The sequence below is a fragment of the Vulpes vulpes genome, chromosome 3, assembly GCF_048418805.1.
Source record: "Vulpes vulpes isolate BD-2025 chromosome 3, VulVul3, whole genome shotgun sequence".
NCBI lineage: Eukaryota > Metazoa > Chordata > Mammalia > Carnivora > Canidae > Vulpes > Vulpes vulpes.
In genome coordinates this window covers 94,022,261-94,038,522 of record NC_132782.1, presented here as the reverse complement: position 1 = coordinate 94,038,522, position 16,262 = coordinate 94,022,261, and the positions used below count along the sequence as shown (strand labels likewise).

Here is a 16,262-nt window from a genome sequence, read left to right as displayed (position 1 = left end):
CCTTGTGGGAGCTGGCGTCCGGGGGGCCCTTGGACAATGCACAGGACACGTGTGCATGTGGTAAACCACAAGGCCTAAGTGCCGAACAGAGAAATGGGCTTGCAAGTGACAGGGATCAGCTGCTGCTCCCAACCACACTGTGTCTGGACGCGGGCCTCCTCCCCCGGGGCCTCCAGGACCTTCTGAGGAGACGCATGGCTTCCAGGCTCCTCAGTGGGGGCCCCCAGCACCCCCTGCAGGGTTCCCTTTGGCAGCTGGGACTCAGTGCAGATACTGCCAACATGAGTGTCCGCACTGCCGTGAAGTGGCCAGCCTGTCCCCGAGACCGTGCCCCCTCCAGGGGGTCTGGCCTAGCCGTGACCCGCGAAGGAGGTCTGTGGTCAGAGTCTCCAGCGCCCCCTTGGCCCTCTCAGACAAGGCTCCCCCTCTGCGCCGGTGACCTTGTGGCCTGTGTGTGGCCCGAGCCTGCTTTCTGAGCTCCAGGCCAGGAGAACACATGTGCACAGCACGGTGGGGCGTGGGATCTTCCTGGCACCCCCACGCACCCACTGCCTGGCCCCGGCCCCCCTCCCCTCCCGGGCCCCCACCGCCAGCGTCGGCAAGTCCAGCACCCCTCCCTCCCACGCAGGGCTGAGTCCGCCCCCCTGCCCCCGGCGCCTGCCCTCCTCACCCGGCCGCCCGGGTCTCGAACCCACAGCCCGTGTCCACACACGAGTTGGAGTGGACTTTCTGGCAGGGGCAGCAGCTCCTCTCCTGCGTGACTCCTCCTCTTCCGTGGCTCCCTGTTGCCCCGGGGATGGTCGGAGTCTGAAATCCCGTGCTGTGCCCTCTGTCCATCGCCGCCGCCAAGGGCCTGGCTTGTGGGGTGGGAGACGGGCCGTGCCCTCCGTCCTCCCTGGTGTTCACTCACTCCTTGTTCATCCCTTCCCCCTGCCTTGCCTTCCCCAAGACTCAGCAGGATCAAATATGGGCTCGTCGTTGTAGTCCTCTCACAGGGAGGACTCCAGGCATCTAGGACACTGCCTGGTATTAAGGGAGCCCTGCATACGTGTAGAAATAAGAATGAATAAGAAGACACGGGGTTGTTTATTGAGGGGGTGGGGGGCTCTGTGCTGGACCCTGGGCTTAGCATTCTGCTTTCAGAGGATGGGACGTGGCCTGTCCTCACGGAGCCCACAGAGCCACACTCTCCTGGGGGGTTCTCGTTCATCCCTCCAGGGACCCCAGACCCTCTGGGGACCACTGACCCTCCAGGGGCAGCGTGGATCTTCCCCGATGGCTGCCTCCAAACAGCCTCTTACCTTTCCTGATGCTGCTTCCCAGAGCATCATCATTCTCCACCCCGATCCATCCTCTTCCCAAAGTCCATTCTGTCAGCAAATCCTGTTGTCTCTATCTTCAGCAGATCTGGAATGCAGCCCGCTCTTGCTGATCCATCCTGGCACCTGCTGCCTGGACCACTGCTTCTGCCCTTGACCCCACAGGCCTTTCAGACCATGCAGCCAGAGGGATGGTTGGAAAAGTCTCATTGGGTCACATCTATGCTCACGAACCTCCAGGAACTTCTCTTTTGAAGTATTTGTCAAAGGGGAGAAGGAAGAAATGAGTGAGTGAGTGAGTGAATTAATGAATGAATGGATGGCTTTTTCCGCGTCTGTAGTAGCTGGTACATATTTGGGGGGTCAGGAAACACAACAGGGACACACGTGGGAGGAGCAAGAGCACACAGTAGGTCCACGGGCAGCCTGCTGGGCTCTGCCAGCCGAGGCTGCTGATCCTCGCCCCCCGTGGGAGTGGGCCCTCCCCTCGCTGGGCCAGGCCATTCTGGGGCCCGGGCCTGGCCTGCCTCGCCAGCTGGGTGGGGCTGCTGATGCGGCTGCCGCTTCTGGGAACCCCAGCCAGGCAGCAGTTCTGGGAAGGCTGCTGCTCGGAGGAGAAGTGTGTGCCTGGCCTCCCGCCAGGGCGGCCCAGCTGTCCTGGAGGACACAGGAAGCTCCAGGCCGGCTTTAGACTGGAGTTTCAGGGGCCAGAAGCTCCCCTGGGGAGGCTGCCGCAGCCCCCCACTGTCACGGGCTTCCTCTTCACGGGCGCTTGTCATGGGTCTGGCTGCATCCTGTCTGCCCGTCCAGCCCCCCCCTTCAAGCCAGTCTGTGGTCAAGAGGGAAGAGGAGCGGGGAGCAGGAGGCCTTGTGCCCCTTTAGGCTCAGGAGGAGCCTGTGCGGTCACTTCCCGGCTGCTGCTGGCCTCTGGCCTTTCAAGACGTGCCACTCACGTCCTCCCAAATAAAAAGAGTAAGTTAAGTGCATCTCCCTGCCCGCAAGGAGGGCTTCCCCACTCCGGGCACTTCTGACCTCTCGCTGGCTCAGACTTTTCACCGATTGCAGCTTCCTTCCTCCGTGACCTTGGCTTTGTCGCTTGCCATGTCTCAACCTCAGTTTTGGACGATGCCATCACATCCCAGGGTGGCAAGGGCCGCATTTCAAGGGGCTGCAGGATAAGTGGTCGGGCACGTTGGGTTCTGCAGTGAGGCTGCCTGGGTTCAAATCCTACCTCTGTACCTTCGGTGTGGCACAGTCGCCTCATCTGGAAAATCAGGGTCTTAATGACACCTGCTCTGCCCCACAGGGTTGTGCGCATAGCAATTAACCATAAGCAAAAGCTTGGTACGCCCCGTTTAGAAGTAGATTCTGGAATTTGTTATTCTTGACTTTTAACCAGTAGTTCGTTTAATAGATGTTTCTATTAACGTGTACGTAATACGTATATGTAAGCGTATGCCGTGGATATGTCAGGCACTCTTCGGGTCCTGGGGACAAAGCAATGACCATAGAGCTCTACCCTCATGGGGTTTGCATTCTCATTGCAGGGGGACAAACAGTATGTATATAGACAATTTACTTATTTATTTTTAAATTTATTTTAAAATATTTTATTTATTTATTCATGAGAGACAAAGGGAGAGAGGCAGAGACACAGGCAGAGGGAGAAGCAGGCTCCATGCAGGGAGCTTGACATGGGACTCAATCTAGGAACCCCAGGATCATGGCCTGGGCAAAAGGGAGGCGCCCAACCGCTGAGTCACCCAGGTGTCCCTAGACAAATAATTTAAATGTTATAGGTGATCTTTTACCCTTCCAACATCATGAACTAGCAGCTGAATGAGAGGGGCTGTTTTGTATTTTGCCAAGATGGAATATATTTTGGGTGAATCCCTTAGGTCCTTTGTCTATTTTTCTTTTCTTTTTTTTTTTTTTTAAGATTTTATTCATTTATTCATGAGAGAGAGAGAGAGAGAGAGAGGCAGAGACACAGGCAGAGGGAGAAGCAGACTCCATGCAGGGAGCCCGATGCAGGACTCAATCCTAGGACTCTAGGACCACACCCCAGGCCAAAGGCAGGCACCAAACCGCTAAGCCACCCAGGGATACCCTGTCTATTTTTCTTAAAGGGATGTTTTGTTTGTCTCATTGACTTGTTAGGCCTCTTTATATATGAAGGCCATTAACCCTTTGCAGTGTAGATTATTATCTTTCTCTGGTCTTTGCTTTCTTCTTCTTCTTCTTCTTCTTCTTCTTCTTCTTCTTCTTCTTCTTCTTCTTTAATGGTGTATTTTGATCAGGGGAAGTTGAAAACATTTTTGCAGTCAGATCTTTCAATCTTTGCCATCTACATCCTGAAATAAAATAAACATTCACACGTGTAACCTCAGTGATATGATTGGAGATGGTGATAAGTATGTGACAGAAGTAAACAGGGTGCTGTGATAAGCAGCAGCAGGGGGAACCGTCATTAGTGGGGGGCTCCTGGGTGTAAAGTCTCTGAGCGTGTCAAGGTGCTCAGAGGCCAGTGGGACCGAAGGCTTGAGGAGGTAGGAGGGAATAGTAGACAGGTTAACAGCCAGATCATCAGGGGGCTTGCATTTTCTTTCTTTTTTTTTTTTTTTTTTAAGATTTTATTTATTTATTCATGAGACACACAGAGAGAGAGAGAGAGAGAGGCAGAGACACAGGTAGAGGGAGAAGCAGGCTCCATGCAGGGAGCCCGACATGGGACTCCATCCTGGGTCTCCAGGATCAGGCCCTGGGCTGAAGGCAGCGCTAAACCGCTGAGCCACCCGGGCTGCCCAAGTTTTGCATTGTCTTACACTTTTTAAGATCGTTGTACACTCCACATGCAGTTTTAAGAAATAATATACAGTCAGGTTCCCCCAAGAGTACCGTCTTGCAAAACTGCCGTACAATAGCACAGCCAGGGTATTGATGTTACCCACTGAGCTTGCTCAGCGTGCACCCGTCTTACTTGTGTGCCTTCACGCATCTTTGTGCATGCGGGTGAGCACGCGTGCGTATTTGGTTCTGTGCAGCTCTGTCACGTGCTCGGGTTTGTGTCTCCAGCACAGCAACCACTATACCAGGATCCCTCTGTTGCCCTTTTATAGCCACACGGACCTGCCTTCCTACCCGCCAACCATGAATCTGTTCTCCATTTCTATAATTTTGCCATTTCAAGAATGTTACATAAATGGAATCACGCAGGGTGCGCCCTTGTGGATTGGCTGTTTTCACTCTCGGGCTTGGATTTTATTCTGAGTCGGAGATGCTCCTCTGGTGAGCTCCAGGCATCTGTCTGTTCCCCTGGGTGAAGACACCCTTCAGGAGCCAGAGGCCGACGCAGGGCGTGAGCAAGCTGTTCCGATGTAACAATGACTTTGCCTGCAGTGTGGAGAAGAAATGAAGTGAGTCATGTCTGCAATGTCTACTAACTTCCCCCCCTCTCCGCCCCACCCCATCATTCTGAGAGCCTCAGACTGGGTTCTTGGGAAATTTTGTCACTGTTCAAACCCTTAAAAACTGCTCCTTGCCTAGAAAGGAAGCCTTTGACCTGGAGTCCTTACTTCAGCTGTGGGGGGATCTATGAACCCCTAAATTGGAATGCACAATGTAACGTGTGCACTTCCTAGAAGGAAGATTTGGAGCTTGCATCAGATTTCAGACAGCTCAGTGATCTCCAAAACATTAAGGACTGTGGCTTCTAGACAGAGAGATAGCGTTTAAGAGCTGAGGCCCCGGAGCCAGACTGCCCCCATTCAAATCTCACAACGGCCACAGCTTGGCAACATCAGGCAAATCACTTAACCGTTCTGTGCCTTGGTTGCCTCATCTGAAAATGGGGGAATAGGACTTACTTCATAGTGCTCTCTTGAGTATTGAATGAGTTAATACAAGCGCAGTATTTAGAAGAGACTTGGCATGCGGTGAATATCCTACGTTCGTTAAGTGAATGATGAGCTTGTAGGGTTTAGAGGGGCAGAGCCTTTTGGTAAAGCCTTTCTAGGCCCTCTGGGATTTTCAGGCCCTCTCTGTGTTGGTTATCATCCTCTAGACAAGCTTCATTCAGATCAGCAGGGTTTCTTCCAATGGGATACACAGGTGTGATTGGGCACTGTCACCTCCCTTGTCCTGGCTCTTGTATCTCTGTTAATATGACTTTCACTGGCTTTTTTTTTTTTTAAGCTGCTGCTTCACCTCTGGCTTATGGGGAGTTTGTAGACAGCAAAAGCCATAGGTCTTTTCTGCAGTTCCTGGTCCTGTGCTGGGGCAGCTGATGTTTGAAGTTAACAAGCAGGAGGGCCACCTCCTCCTGGCTTATTTCATTCACCTACTTGGATCCATTCTGTAGTTCTAGGAGAAGGTGAAGGCACTGGTACTTTGGAATGCTCTTTGGGCTCCGAAGCCAACAGTCCTGGGTTCTGACTCTAGCTCTCCCCTCTGGCCAGCTGTGGTACCTGACGGGCAAGTTATTTGACCTCTTGGCCTCGATGCCCCCGGGTGGAAGGTGGGAATAGCAGCCCATCCTGCAGGGTTCTCGGGCCCATTCAATAAGGTAATGTGCCTCATGCACTTAGCTAACTGCCAAGCACAGTGTAAGTACTTGACAGGCAGGATTTTGTTTATATAAATCTTTGGCTCGGCCTGAGGAAACTTTCTAGTCATCAGTTCTGTTCAGCTGTGACCTGGAGATGAGCGTCCGTCCATGGAGGAGTGCAAACAGACCCTGGACTGCAGCCTGTCAGAGAGAGAATCTATGCAGAGCATCGCTGTTTGGGTTGGCAGTACAGTCAGGGGTTGCCTGCCAACTCCAGTGGGTCAGGAATCCCATGATTGAGAGTGTGAACTTGAAATCATTTTCTCTTGCTATAGGCTTGACCCAAGCTCTTGGTAATTACTCTTTTTAACTCCTCCATTCCTATGATATTCAGGGAGGCTCTTCTGTTGCTGCACGTTGTGGACTATGACTGCCCCTGAATGCCCCACCTCCTTGTCCGTGAAGCCAGCTGGTGTGTGTGTGTGTGTGTGTGTGTGCGCGTGCACGCGGTGATGAGCATACACATGCACATATTTGGATGTGTCCTCTGCAACAGATCAAAGATAGCCACCCTGACTGCCCCAGGTCTGATGTTTTAGTCTCCCCTGATAGGATGGCTTGACTTTATCATAACAGCCCTTCTGCTGTGTGACCTTGTCCTCTCTCTTTCTCTTTATTCAAAGTCAAGGCTAAAGTGACACCTCTGCCATTTCTGCTGCAGGATGCTGCAGGCATGTGTGAGCTTATCAGAAGAAAAATTACCGGGACTTTGTAGAGGGCACTGGCGTCGTGAGTTCACCACCACACTCCCTCCCCTCCTTCCTAGCTCTTCACTGTGACTCTTCAAGGGAAGCCAGTTGGGGCTTTGGGGAGAGTTTCCAGCCCCGTGCTGAGCCCATCAGAGGTCCCACATCATGTCCAAAATGACTTTATTCCACAGACATTAACTGAGCAGCTGCTCCGTGCCAGGCACTACTGCAGGTACTAGGAGCTGGGCAGTGAACTCGGCAGTGAACAGAGCAGGAACGCCACAGAAGCAATGCTGTGTTCTCAGGGCATAGATTCAGAAGGCACATGACCTTGATTCGTCCCATTCCTGGTGATGTTAACTTTGCCCACTTGGTGAAGGTGGTGCCTGCTGGATTTCTGTACATAAAGTTATATACAATTATATATATGTATATAAAGTATATACGAGGCATAGGACATTGTAAGTTTTTATAAAAGATTTTATTTGTTTATTCATGAGAGACACAGAGAGAGGCAGAGACACAGGCAGAGGGAGAGGCAGGCTCCATGCAGGGAGCCTGACATGGGACTCGATCCCGGGACCCCAGGATCACGCCCTGAGCTGAAGGCAGACGCTCAAACACTGAGCCACCCAGGTGTCCCGAACATTGTAAAGTTAGGCATTTTGACTCATTCATTAATACCAGTTTTATGGGCAGATGCTTAGAGGTTGCCATGGTGACATAGAACTGCCCCTCCCCCACTCATCAACCTAAAGCAGGACAGGCCCCTGGGCCCCTGTAACTCCAAGGGGTACAGTCGGTCACTATGTATTTATTGTGATGCTCCAGCTGTGCCCTTTTGAGCCAGTGGGCAGAGTTAACTCCTGCGTCTTTTTGGACAAGACCCCCCCTGTCCTCGGAGCACGTCCTTACTTTCTGACACGAGGATGCCATGTACTTTCCCTGATTGTGGGATCAGCCATTTCTTCAAGGAGTCCTGCTTCCATTCAGCGTGGAACGGTGCTAGCAGCCGAGACCTGGATGTGGGGATGGCACGACAATCAGGTGTAATGCATGACCCTAGACCAGGTCCTGGACTTACTTACAAAGAGCATTGTGGAGGCAGTTGGCAAGGTGGAACTGGGGGCTGTGATCCGATGGCAGGAAGGCTTCTGTGTTGATTTTCTGATTTTGATGGTTGCATTGTGGCAATGAACATTCTCCGGTGTAGGAGAATGAATGTCCTTGTGTTCTGTAAGATATGCCAGAGTATTATGGGGTAATTTACTTGTTGTGGGCAAATGAATAAAGGAGAGACAAAGAGATTGAGAAGGACAGCACCAAGAAAGGTATGGAGGTGGGAGTGGGTTTGGTGTGTTCAGGGCAGCAGGAAGTGGAGATGCGCAGGTGCTGGGGCCAGGTGGAGAGGGGGGCGGGGTCCACCTGGGGGAGGTCTTGCAAGTGGAACAAAGTCGCCCCAAGAGCTTCCAACAGGGGCAGAAAGCCCTTTCTGTGCTCCAGACGCTGTGCAGAGTGCTGGAGTTCCGCAGCTGACTTCCTTTTTTGCAGTACACCTGAGAGACCGAGCTCACTATCATTTCCACGCTGCAGATAAGGAAGCCAACGCTGTCCAAGATAGGGGGCTGCCTTCGCAGCAGGGGGATACCAAGCAGCAGAAGGAAGCCTGGAAGCCGAGATAGAGACCCACGCGGGGATGGAGAGAGCAGGTGCTCTCAGTATTGCCAGGAACGTACCTCAGTGCATTGCTTTTCAGAGGGCATTTGGTATTATGCACTGGGGTGTTGAGACGTACACACTCCTTGACCCAGTGGGATTCCAGTTCTGAGCATTTTCCTTAATAAAAGTGACCGGTGACTACTTGGACCGTGAGTGTGTCATAGTCCCTGTTTGAGGACTCTGTGTGTCCCAGGACCCCAGTCGGATGGGGGCCGTTATTATATTCGCTTTACAGAGTCAGAAACTGAGGCACAGACCAGTTTGCTCGGGGCTCACAACGATTAAGTGACAAGAGCAAGTGTTTAAATTTCAGGAAACCAAAAAAATAAAATAAAAATAAATAAATTTCAGGAAACCTTGACACACAGCCATTACCAGTAGGGGTGTTGAGAGGTATTTCGTGGCATAGAAATAAACATGTTCTGAAGCAGAAGACCTTGTACCAGCCCATTCTGTCAAACTATATTTGCACAGAAAAGACTACAAACAGATGCAAAAAAGTCACCAGTGGTGTTTTCCCAGGTGATGGAATTATTAGGCATTCTTTTTGCTTATTTGCGTGTCTCTCTTATCTAAATTTTCCACAGCTATCAAATGTGGCTTTTGTAATATGAGAAAAGATCAATAACATACCTTAAAAAAAAAGAAAGAAAGAAAAAAAGAAGGGGCACCTGGGTGGCTCAGTTGGTTGAGTGTCGACTCTTGATTTCAGCTCAGAGCAGGTTGTGAGATAGAGCCTGGTGTGGGGCTCTGCACTCAGCGGGAAGTCTGCTTTTCTCCCTCTCCCTCTGCGCACCCCCCAAAATAAATAAATAGATCTTAAAAAAAAAAAAAAGAAAGAAATTGCTTAGGGCAAGGAACAGAGAAATGTGAGCCAATGGTTCTCCAAGGATGGGCACATACGAGACGCTGCGTACAATAACAAAGCAATAACAATAATAAATAAAGGCTAAAAATCCGATGATGGACACAGAGGGATATTAGTAATTTGACGCTTTGGATCTACAGTGGTATGGAATGATATTTAATGGTATATTAAGTGTTAAAATTTAAGTTTTAATAGGCAGAGGGTGCTGCTATTTTGGTAAATAAAATTCGTATTGATCTCCCTATTTGTATAGACAAACCTGAAAGAATTGATATGAATGTGTACAGGGGTTATTGCTAGGCCTTGTGATTTTGGGGGATTTGAACTGATTTCTTTTTGGCTGTCTGTACTTTCTGATTTTTATTCCCCATGTATTACGGAATGCCATTAACATTGTAGGGGCAGTGCACAATTCCATTTACATGTAACACAAAACACAGAGGTCACCTATGGGGTTAGAAGTCAGAGTGGTGGGGTGATGACCCGAGGGGAATGGCAGTGAAGCACAAAACCCCAGGAACATATAGCAAGAGACATATATTTAGCTCAGGTTGGGTGGGGGGCAGCCTAGCTGGGCCTGGCTGAGCTCGCACCCGTGGTCAGCCTCGGGTCAGCTACACAGCTCTGTTGAGCTGCAGAACTCAGGCACATGACTTGGAGGTGGCTGCCTGTTGCCTAATGCGGAATGGCCCTGCAGGACTGTTACATGTCACCACCCCCCAGCAGGCTAGCACGGGCATGTTCTCAAGGCGGTGGTTGTGCAAAAGCAGGCTTCTGCAGTGCATCCCTTTTGCTAATATTCTGCTGGCCAGAGCTGGTCACATGGTTGAGCCCATAATCCAAGGACAGGGGAAAAAGCCTTGCCCAGAGTGGTGGTGGTAGTGGCAGTGGTGGGGGCATAGACAGGTTACATAGATCCGGGAGGGGTGTGAAGAATTGGGGCCTTTGATGTAAGTCTAACACACTCAACAGCATCATTTTTACTGCATGAATACACCACTATTTATTTGACGAGCTCTATAAGGCTCAACAGATTAACATCCCCAAAGTATATTTCAAGGACTTGTAAATCGTTTAGGGGTTCAGTTAAGGTTTTAACCCCCCCCCCACACACAAATGAAGATTGAGTAGGGAAATTAATTGGTAAGTGTTGGGTTAAATGAAGAAAAATAAATTGGACTCATCAGAGCCTTTACATGCAAAAGTGCATTATGAACTTCCAAAAGTCCAAGGAGTTGCTTAAATTTAGCAGGTCATGGAGGTTTTTTTTTTTTCAAGAAGTGTCTCTCGGGACAGGCATTCTGTGGCTCTCTTTCTGGGCTTTGTGCATCTGTGTTATGTTTCATGATTATAGAGATACATAGATTGATTGATCAATAGACAGATATAGCTAGAGCTCTGGTGAATACAGAGGGCTCATTGTTGGCACTAACCTGGCTCACTTTCTCTCAGCAGGTGTCCTAGGATCTCCCAATGGGGCGGCTTTGCTCTGGGCTCACATTCCCTGTGAGCTGCCTGGTCCTGGTGTGGGTGGCCAGCTCTGGTAAGTCACCACCTCCCATTCATTCATTCATTCATTCATTCGGTCACTCATTCAGCAAGTGTTTATTGGCCATTTAGATGCGCAGCTCCTAGGATAATCAGTGAACAAAACAAAGATTCCAGGCCCCAAGGAGGTTACACTCTAGTGGGAGAAGACAGCTAATGACAAATGGTTGTAATTATAAATAAATCGTAAAGAGGTTAGAAAGTGTTAGAAAAAGCGCAGAACAAAAGGAAAAAAGAAAAAAGTGCAGAACAGTAGGGGGCATGGATTTGGGGGAGGGGGTATCAGAAGAAGTGAGTTTTGGACAAGAGGGGAGTTTGAGATGTTTATTAGGATTCTGAGTCACTGCCTAATATGGTCAGTCCTTCATCCAGCAGACAAATGCCTACTGGCGCCGGCTGCGGCAGGGCTGGTGCTGGGCACCAGAGCAGGAAGGCACCTGCCTGTGTGCAGGGCTGGGCAGTCAGAGAGCCAGAGCGAGGGCTCTCACATGACGTAGCAGACCCACTGCACATCCTGCCAGCTTCACGCACAGCTCTGCCACTGACCGGCTGGACGAAATACCCCGACCTTTCATCCTGCCCTTGATATTGGCTGGGCCAAACCCAGCCGGCAGCCAGAGGTCAAGGGCACCTGGGTGGCAATACCTTGGGGGTCAACCTCCTGAGTGCAGAGAGGGGTGGAAGATAGATGGGATCGAGGAGCAGGCAAATGGCTAACAGCCCCTCCTCCGCCTGCTCACACGGCTCTGGGGCCGATGCCTGTGGTGGTGGAACAGACTAGAAATTCCTTAGATGAGACACTTCCTTTAATTTGGCCAAGGGCAAGTAGTGGAGTTTCCATAAGGTAAAGGTAGACCCTGCCGCCTGGGGGTGTTCTGTGGCTTCAGGAATCTGCCCCATGCCAGTGGGGAACCTCCAGAGCCCCATCCTGCCCCCAGCTCCATGAAGACTGGCACACAACAGCGCCTGGGACTGTGGTCTCCTTTGTGATGGGCTCCTCGGTCCCATCCAGGCTGGTTTCCGACTCCTCCCACTGGTGCGTGACCCCTTGCTTGTCTGCCTCTGGCTGCTCAGAGCGCTCCTGTGTCTCCCCAGGGAGTGTAAAGGTCCTGCACGAGCCCAGCTGCTTCTCCGACTACATCAGCACCTCTGTCTGTCAGTGGAAGATGGACTGTCCCACCAACTGCAGTGCCGAGCTCCGCCTGTCCTACCAGCTGGACTTTATGGGGTCTGAGTAAGTTTGGGGTGGAGCTGGGACTTGGGGGAAGCTGTGCCTGGACGATTGGGGATAGTGTGTTAGTGCTAGATTCACTGTGATGTGTGGTGGACCATGGAACCTTGGGTATGTTGTTCCAGGTGGGTCACTGGGATAGTCCAGAGCACCTGGAGAATGCTTCCAGGTGGTGCTCAGGACGTGATTGGGCACGCAGTTACAAGGGCACACTGGCACATGGGGCACACCAGAATCTAGGTATAGTGACAGAGGCCTTCCACGATGTATTAAGCTAGACCAGCTGTGCTTTGAAACGTGATACACTGGCCTAGACCAGAGATCTGCAAACTCTGGCCTGAGGCCCACATCTGGCCCACCACCTGCTTTTGTAAATGAAGTTTTATTGGCACACGACCATGCCCCCTCGTTTCTGTATTGTCTGTGGCTGCTTTTGTGCTACAGCAGCAGAGGTGAGTAGTTGGGACGCAAACAGTATGGCTCCCAAAGCCCCAAATATTTACCCTCTGGCCCATTGCAGAAAAGGTTCACTGACCCCATGAGACATGGGGCAGCGTGCCACAGTCCACTGTGCGCTGGGATAAACCATGCTACCCGGAGGTACACTGGGACACACACACACACACATTGTTACAAATTCTTTGGTGCCTTTGTTTCTTCCCTTTCACTGGCTTTCAGAAGTGAGCCAAGTTCCGGGACCAAGACCATGGCCAGGGTCGTGTAAAAGTCTGGGGGGTGTGTGGCAAGTGGCTGTGGCCAGCAAGGAAAGCAGTGTTGGTCTGTTGTCCTCTCTACACCCCAGCGCCCAAATCTGGTCCTGCAGGCAGGGCAGTTGGGAAGCTGGAAGAGCATGCGTTCCCTGAGGCATATTCCAGGGACACCCAGGGGTCCCAGCCAGCCTGAACGTGGCAATCTGACGCACCACCCTTGTCTGCAGAAACCACACGTGTGTCCCTGAGAACCGAGAAGACTCAGTGTGCGTGTGCAGCATGCCGATAGATGACGCGGTGGAAGCGGATGTCTATCAGCTGGACCTGTGGGCTGGGCAGCAGCTGCTATGGAGTGGCTCTTTCCAGCCCAGCAAGCATGGTGAGTGGGGCAGGGTAGGTCAGGGGTGCGGGGGTGCGGTTCCCGAACCCCAGCTCGGCTCTGGGGCAGGGGAGGCAGGCTCCAGTTGGGGGAGTGAGCTGCAAGCAATCTCCTGCATAGTCCCAGACATGATGAGATTTTTGTTCCTTTCCTAGCCTCAGTCCTCCCATCTCTAAAATGGGGCTGGGCTCCCTAGCACATCAGGTCCCCTTCAGCTTTGATAGTTCAACCACCTGAATTCAAGTGCCCAGACTGGAGTCTTGAGATGAGGCATGCTTATCAGAAGGCATGCTTGCTCCAGATCAAAAACAGAGCTGGGACCTGTCCTTCCACCCTCTGTCGCCTGGTCAGCTGCCGCTCCTTCAGACAGTCTGGGCCATGGAAGGCTGACGTGATCCTGGTAGCCAGAGTCCAACTCACCATGATTCTGCTGCGCTGTAGTGACAGGAGTTTAAAACACCATTTATTGCTCTGTGACCTTGGGCAAGTCACGTTACCTCTCTGAGCCTCATTTCTCAGAAGAGAGTTATCCCCATTTTGCAATTGAATATAGTACAGAGAAGGCAAGTAACCTGCCTAAGGTCACACAGCTACTAAGCTGCAGAGGAGTATTCTCATGACTATCCGTGGAGCTCATGGCCTCAGCAGTTCTCGAAGGGCCCATTTGTACCGTCCATAGTCAGTGGGTTGTTTATTTTTATTTTTTTTTCCAGTGGGTTGTTTAAATGGACCCGTGAATGAACCCATGAATTAAAATAATTTCTGCATGTGTGCATTGATTTAATTTTTTATTATTTTTTATCTTTTAAAAAAGATTTTATTTATTCATGAGAGAGAGAGACAGAGCCACAGGCAGAGGGAGAAGCAGGCTCCATGTGGGGAGCCTGACGTGGGACTTGATCCTGGGTCTCCAGGATCACACCCTGGGCTGAAGGCAGGTTCTTAACTGCTGAGCCACCCAGGGATCCCCTGCATTGATTTTAATATATATTACATACCTGTGATCTTCTGGACAGGATTGCTTAAAAAAGACTACATTTAAGAAAACACATGAATCAAAATAAAAATGGTAATAACATAGTACATAGATGTGGCCAAAAGTGTGAAGGACAAAGGTGAAAAAGGCAAATTTTGGGTTCCTTTGGCTTATGTTTTGCATTCACTGTAGAAAGCTGGTTAATAACCACGATTGCTAGGTAGAATTTTAGCAACACTGTAGTCAGTATTATAATGGTCATTCTCTATTGAGACTAAATCCACATGGGATCCCATAAATGTGCTACAGCAGCATGGTTGACTAAAAATCTAGAGATTTATTTAATTACTTGAGAAAGAGAGAGCAGGGGAGAGGAACAGAAGGGGAACTACCGTCGAGAATCGCAAGCAGACTCCTCACTGAGCATGGAGCTGCATACTCTGACCCTGAGATCCTGACCTGAGCTGAAATTGAGAGTCGGGGGGTTCACTGACTGAGCCACCCAGGCATTCCCACAGTCAACCTACTAAGTGACCTGTGTCCCGTGGGCTGTCCCTCTCCACACCCGGACAAGCGCCTCACTGGGCACCACTTCTCCACAGTGAAGCCCAGGACCCCCGGCAACCTCACAGTTCACCCCAACATCTCCCACACGTGGCTGCTGATGTGGACAAACCCGTACCCTACTGAGAATCACCTGCACTCTGAGCTCACCTACATGGTCAACGTTTCGAATGACAACGACCCCGAGGACGTGAGTGTGTGCACTGGGTGGTTTCTCTACCAACTCCTGGGACTCAGGCAGGAGGAGACTTTTCCATCACAGTGAGGAGTGCAGGGCATTGACAGGTTTTAGAAAGGGAGAACTGATGGACAGTAGACTCTCCAGTAAATGCTAGCAGGGGCTGGCTGTCCACAGTGGCTGGCTTGGCTCCCTTCTGTTTTACTTTCAGGTGGGGGTGGAGTTTATTTCCTGCCACCTCTGTTTCTCCCTCACACATTCCCAGGGGAGGGAGAGCATCTGAACCCCCAGGGCCCCGGCATCCCACAGAGCTGGGTTCTCATACCTGCTTCCACCCGTCAGCTGTGTGACCGTGGCCGTGTCATGTAACCCCCTTGTACCTCAGTTGTCTCATCTGTAATATGGGGATAACGAGAGTACCCACTCCACTGGCTAGTGAGAGTGCCACGTGCGTGACCCAGACAGGTTCCCCTGCCAGGCACTCATTGTGTGTCTGAAACATTGTTCTCCTTTTCTCCTGAGCGCCACTAGGCCTTGGAAAGCCCCGTCGGCCTTGCCCTCCCACACCTTGGTCTAGAACTCGCTATGTCAGACTCACCCAGGGCCTCCTCCGAGGCACGCCCTGTATCTGGGGACCCGGGCTGGCCTGGCTCCTGCTGCCAGGAGCAGGCTCCACACATCGTACACCCCCACATCAGCTGCTATCTTCCTACCTCAGCCAGGGAGTGGGTGGGTGTTGATTGACACCTCTCAGATGCTCAGGTGTGGTTTCCCCCCTGGCACAGGGCCACAGCGTGTGGTGGGAGCGGGAATGGAGCCGCCAGGCCCTCGCAGCCGAGGCTTAGAAAGCATTGGGAGGGGCTGCACAGTTGCCAAAGAGAGAGGCAGGCTCCATTTTGTAGCTAAATCCCCTTCCCATGTTCCGGGAAGTGCAAGGCTTATTAAGAGCAGAGGCTGGAGGGGAGAGAGGGGTGTGACCTGTAGAGTGCAAAGAAAGCTTCCTTATTTGCTTATCGTGGCTGGCTTTAGGTCCAGGAGTCTATCCCTCCCTTGGCTCTGCTTTATTCTGTACTGGCTTCATTTTTAGACGCTCTTCCCTCAGGTAGTGGCACCAGCAACTCCATGCTACATGCTAGTGACATGCTAAAGCCACAGTGGGAAAAGTCTTTCTTTTCTGGGAGTTCCAGTAAATTTTGGAGGACCGATTCTCAGTTGCCTGGCTTGGATGACATGCAAATCTCTGAACCTGGCCCAGGCTGTGGGCAGGAAAGAGGGTGCTGGTGTTGTGCTCTGATTGGCTAGAGGTGAGTCACATGGCCACCTCTGGAGCTACAGGTGGGGTCAGCTCCACCCAAGCCACATAGGTGGAGAATGAGGGAGAGGTGGGTCCCCAGAGGAAAGTCCGGGGAAGGAGAAACAGGGATAGGGCTGGCTGAGACACAGGTGCAGAACCTGGCCGCAGACTCCAGCCAGCA

At 51.4% G+C, this 16,262-nt stretch overlaps 1 protein-coding gene across 11 annotated transcripts in view; it reads left to right on the top strand.

Annotated features, from left to right (window-relative positions):
* Nucleotides 1-16,262, top strand: part of IL4R (interleukin 4 receptor) — a 38,431-nt gene that overhangs the window by 9,837 nt on the left and 12,332 nt on the right. The window contains exons 2-6 of one of the 11 annotated variants that reach the window (XM_072753619.1): nucleotides 1,406-1,606; nucleotides 10,657-10,744; nucleotides 11,845-11,983; nucleotides 12,918-13,069; nucleotides 14,648-14,799. In XM_072753619.1, the coding sequence (XP_072609720.1) occupies nucleotides 10,675-10,744; nucleotides 11,845-11,983; nucleotides 12,918-13,069; nucleotides 14,648-14,799 (513 nt within the window). In that variant the 5' untranslated portion in view covers nucleotides 1,406-1,606; nucleotides 10,657-10,674. Of the gene's footprint in view, nucleotides 1-1,405; nucleotides 1,607-4,378; nucleotides 4,736-10,653; nucleotides 10,745-11,844; nucleotides 11,984-12,917; nucleotides 13,070-14,647; nucleotides 14,800-16,262 lie in introns of those variants that run through there. The other 10 variants (XM_072753618.1, XM_026011056.2, XM_026011055.2 and 7 more) reach the window with 10 other exon arrangements.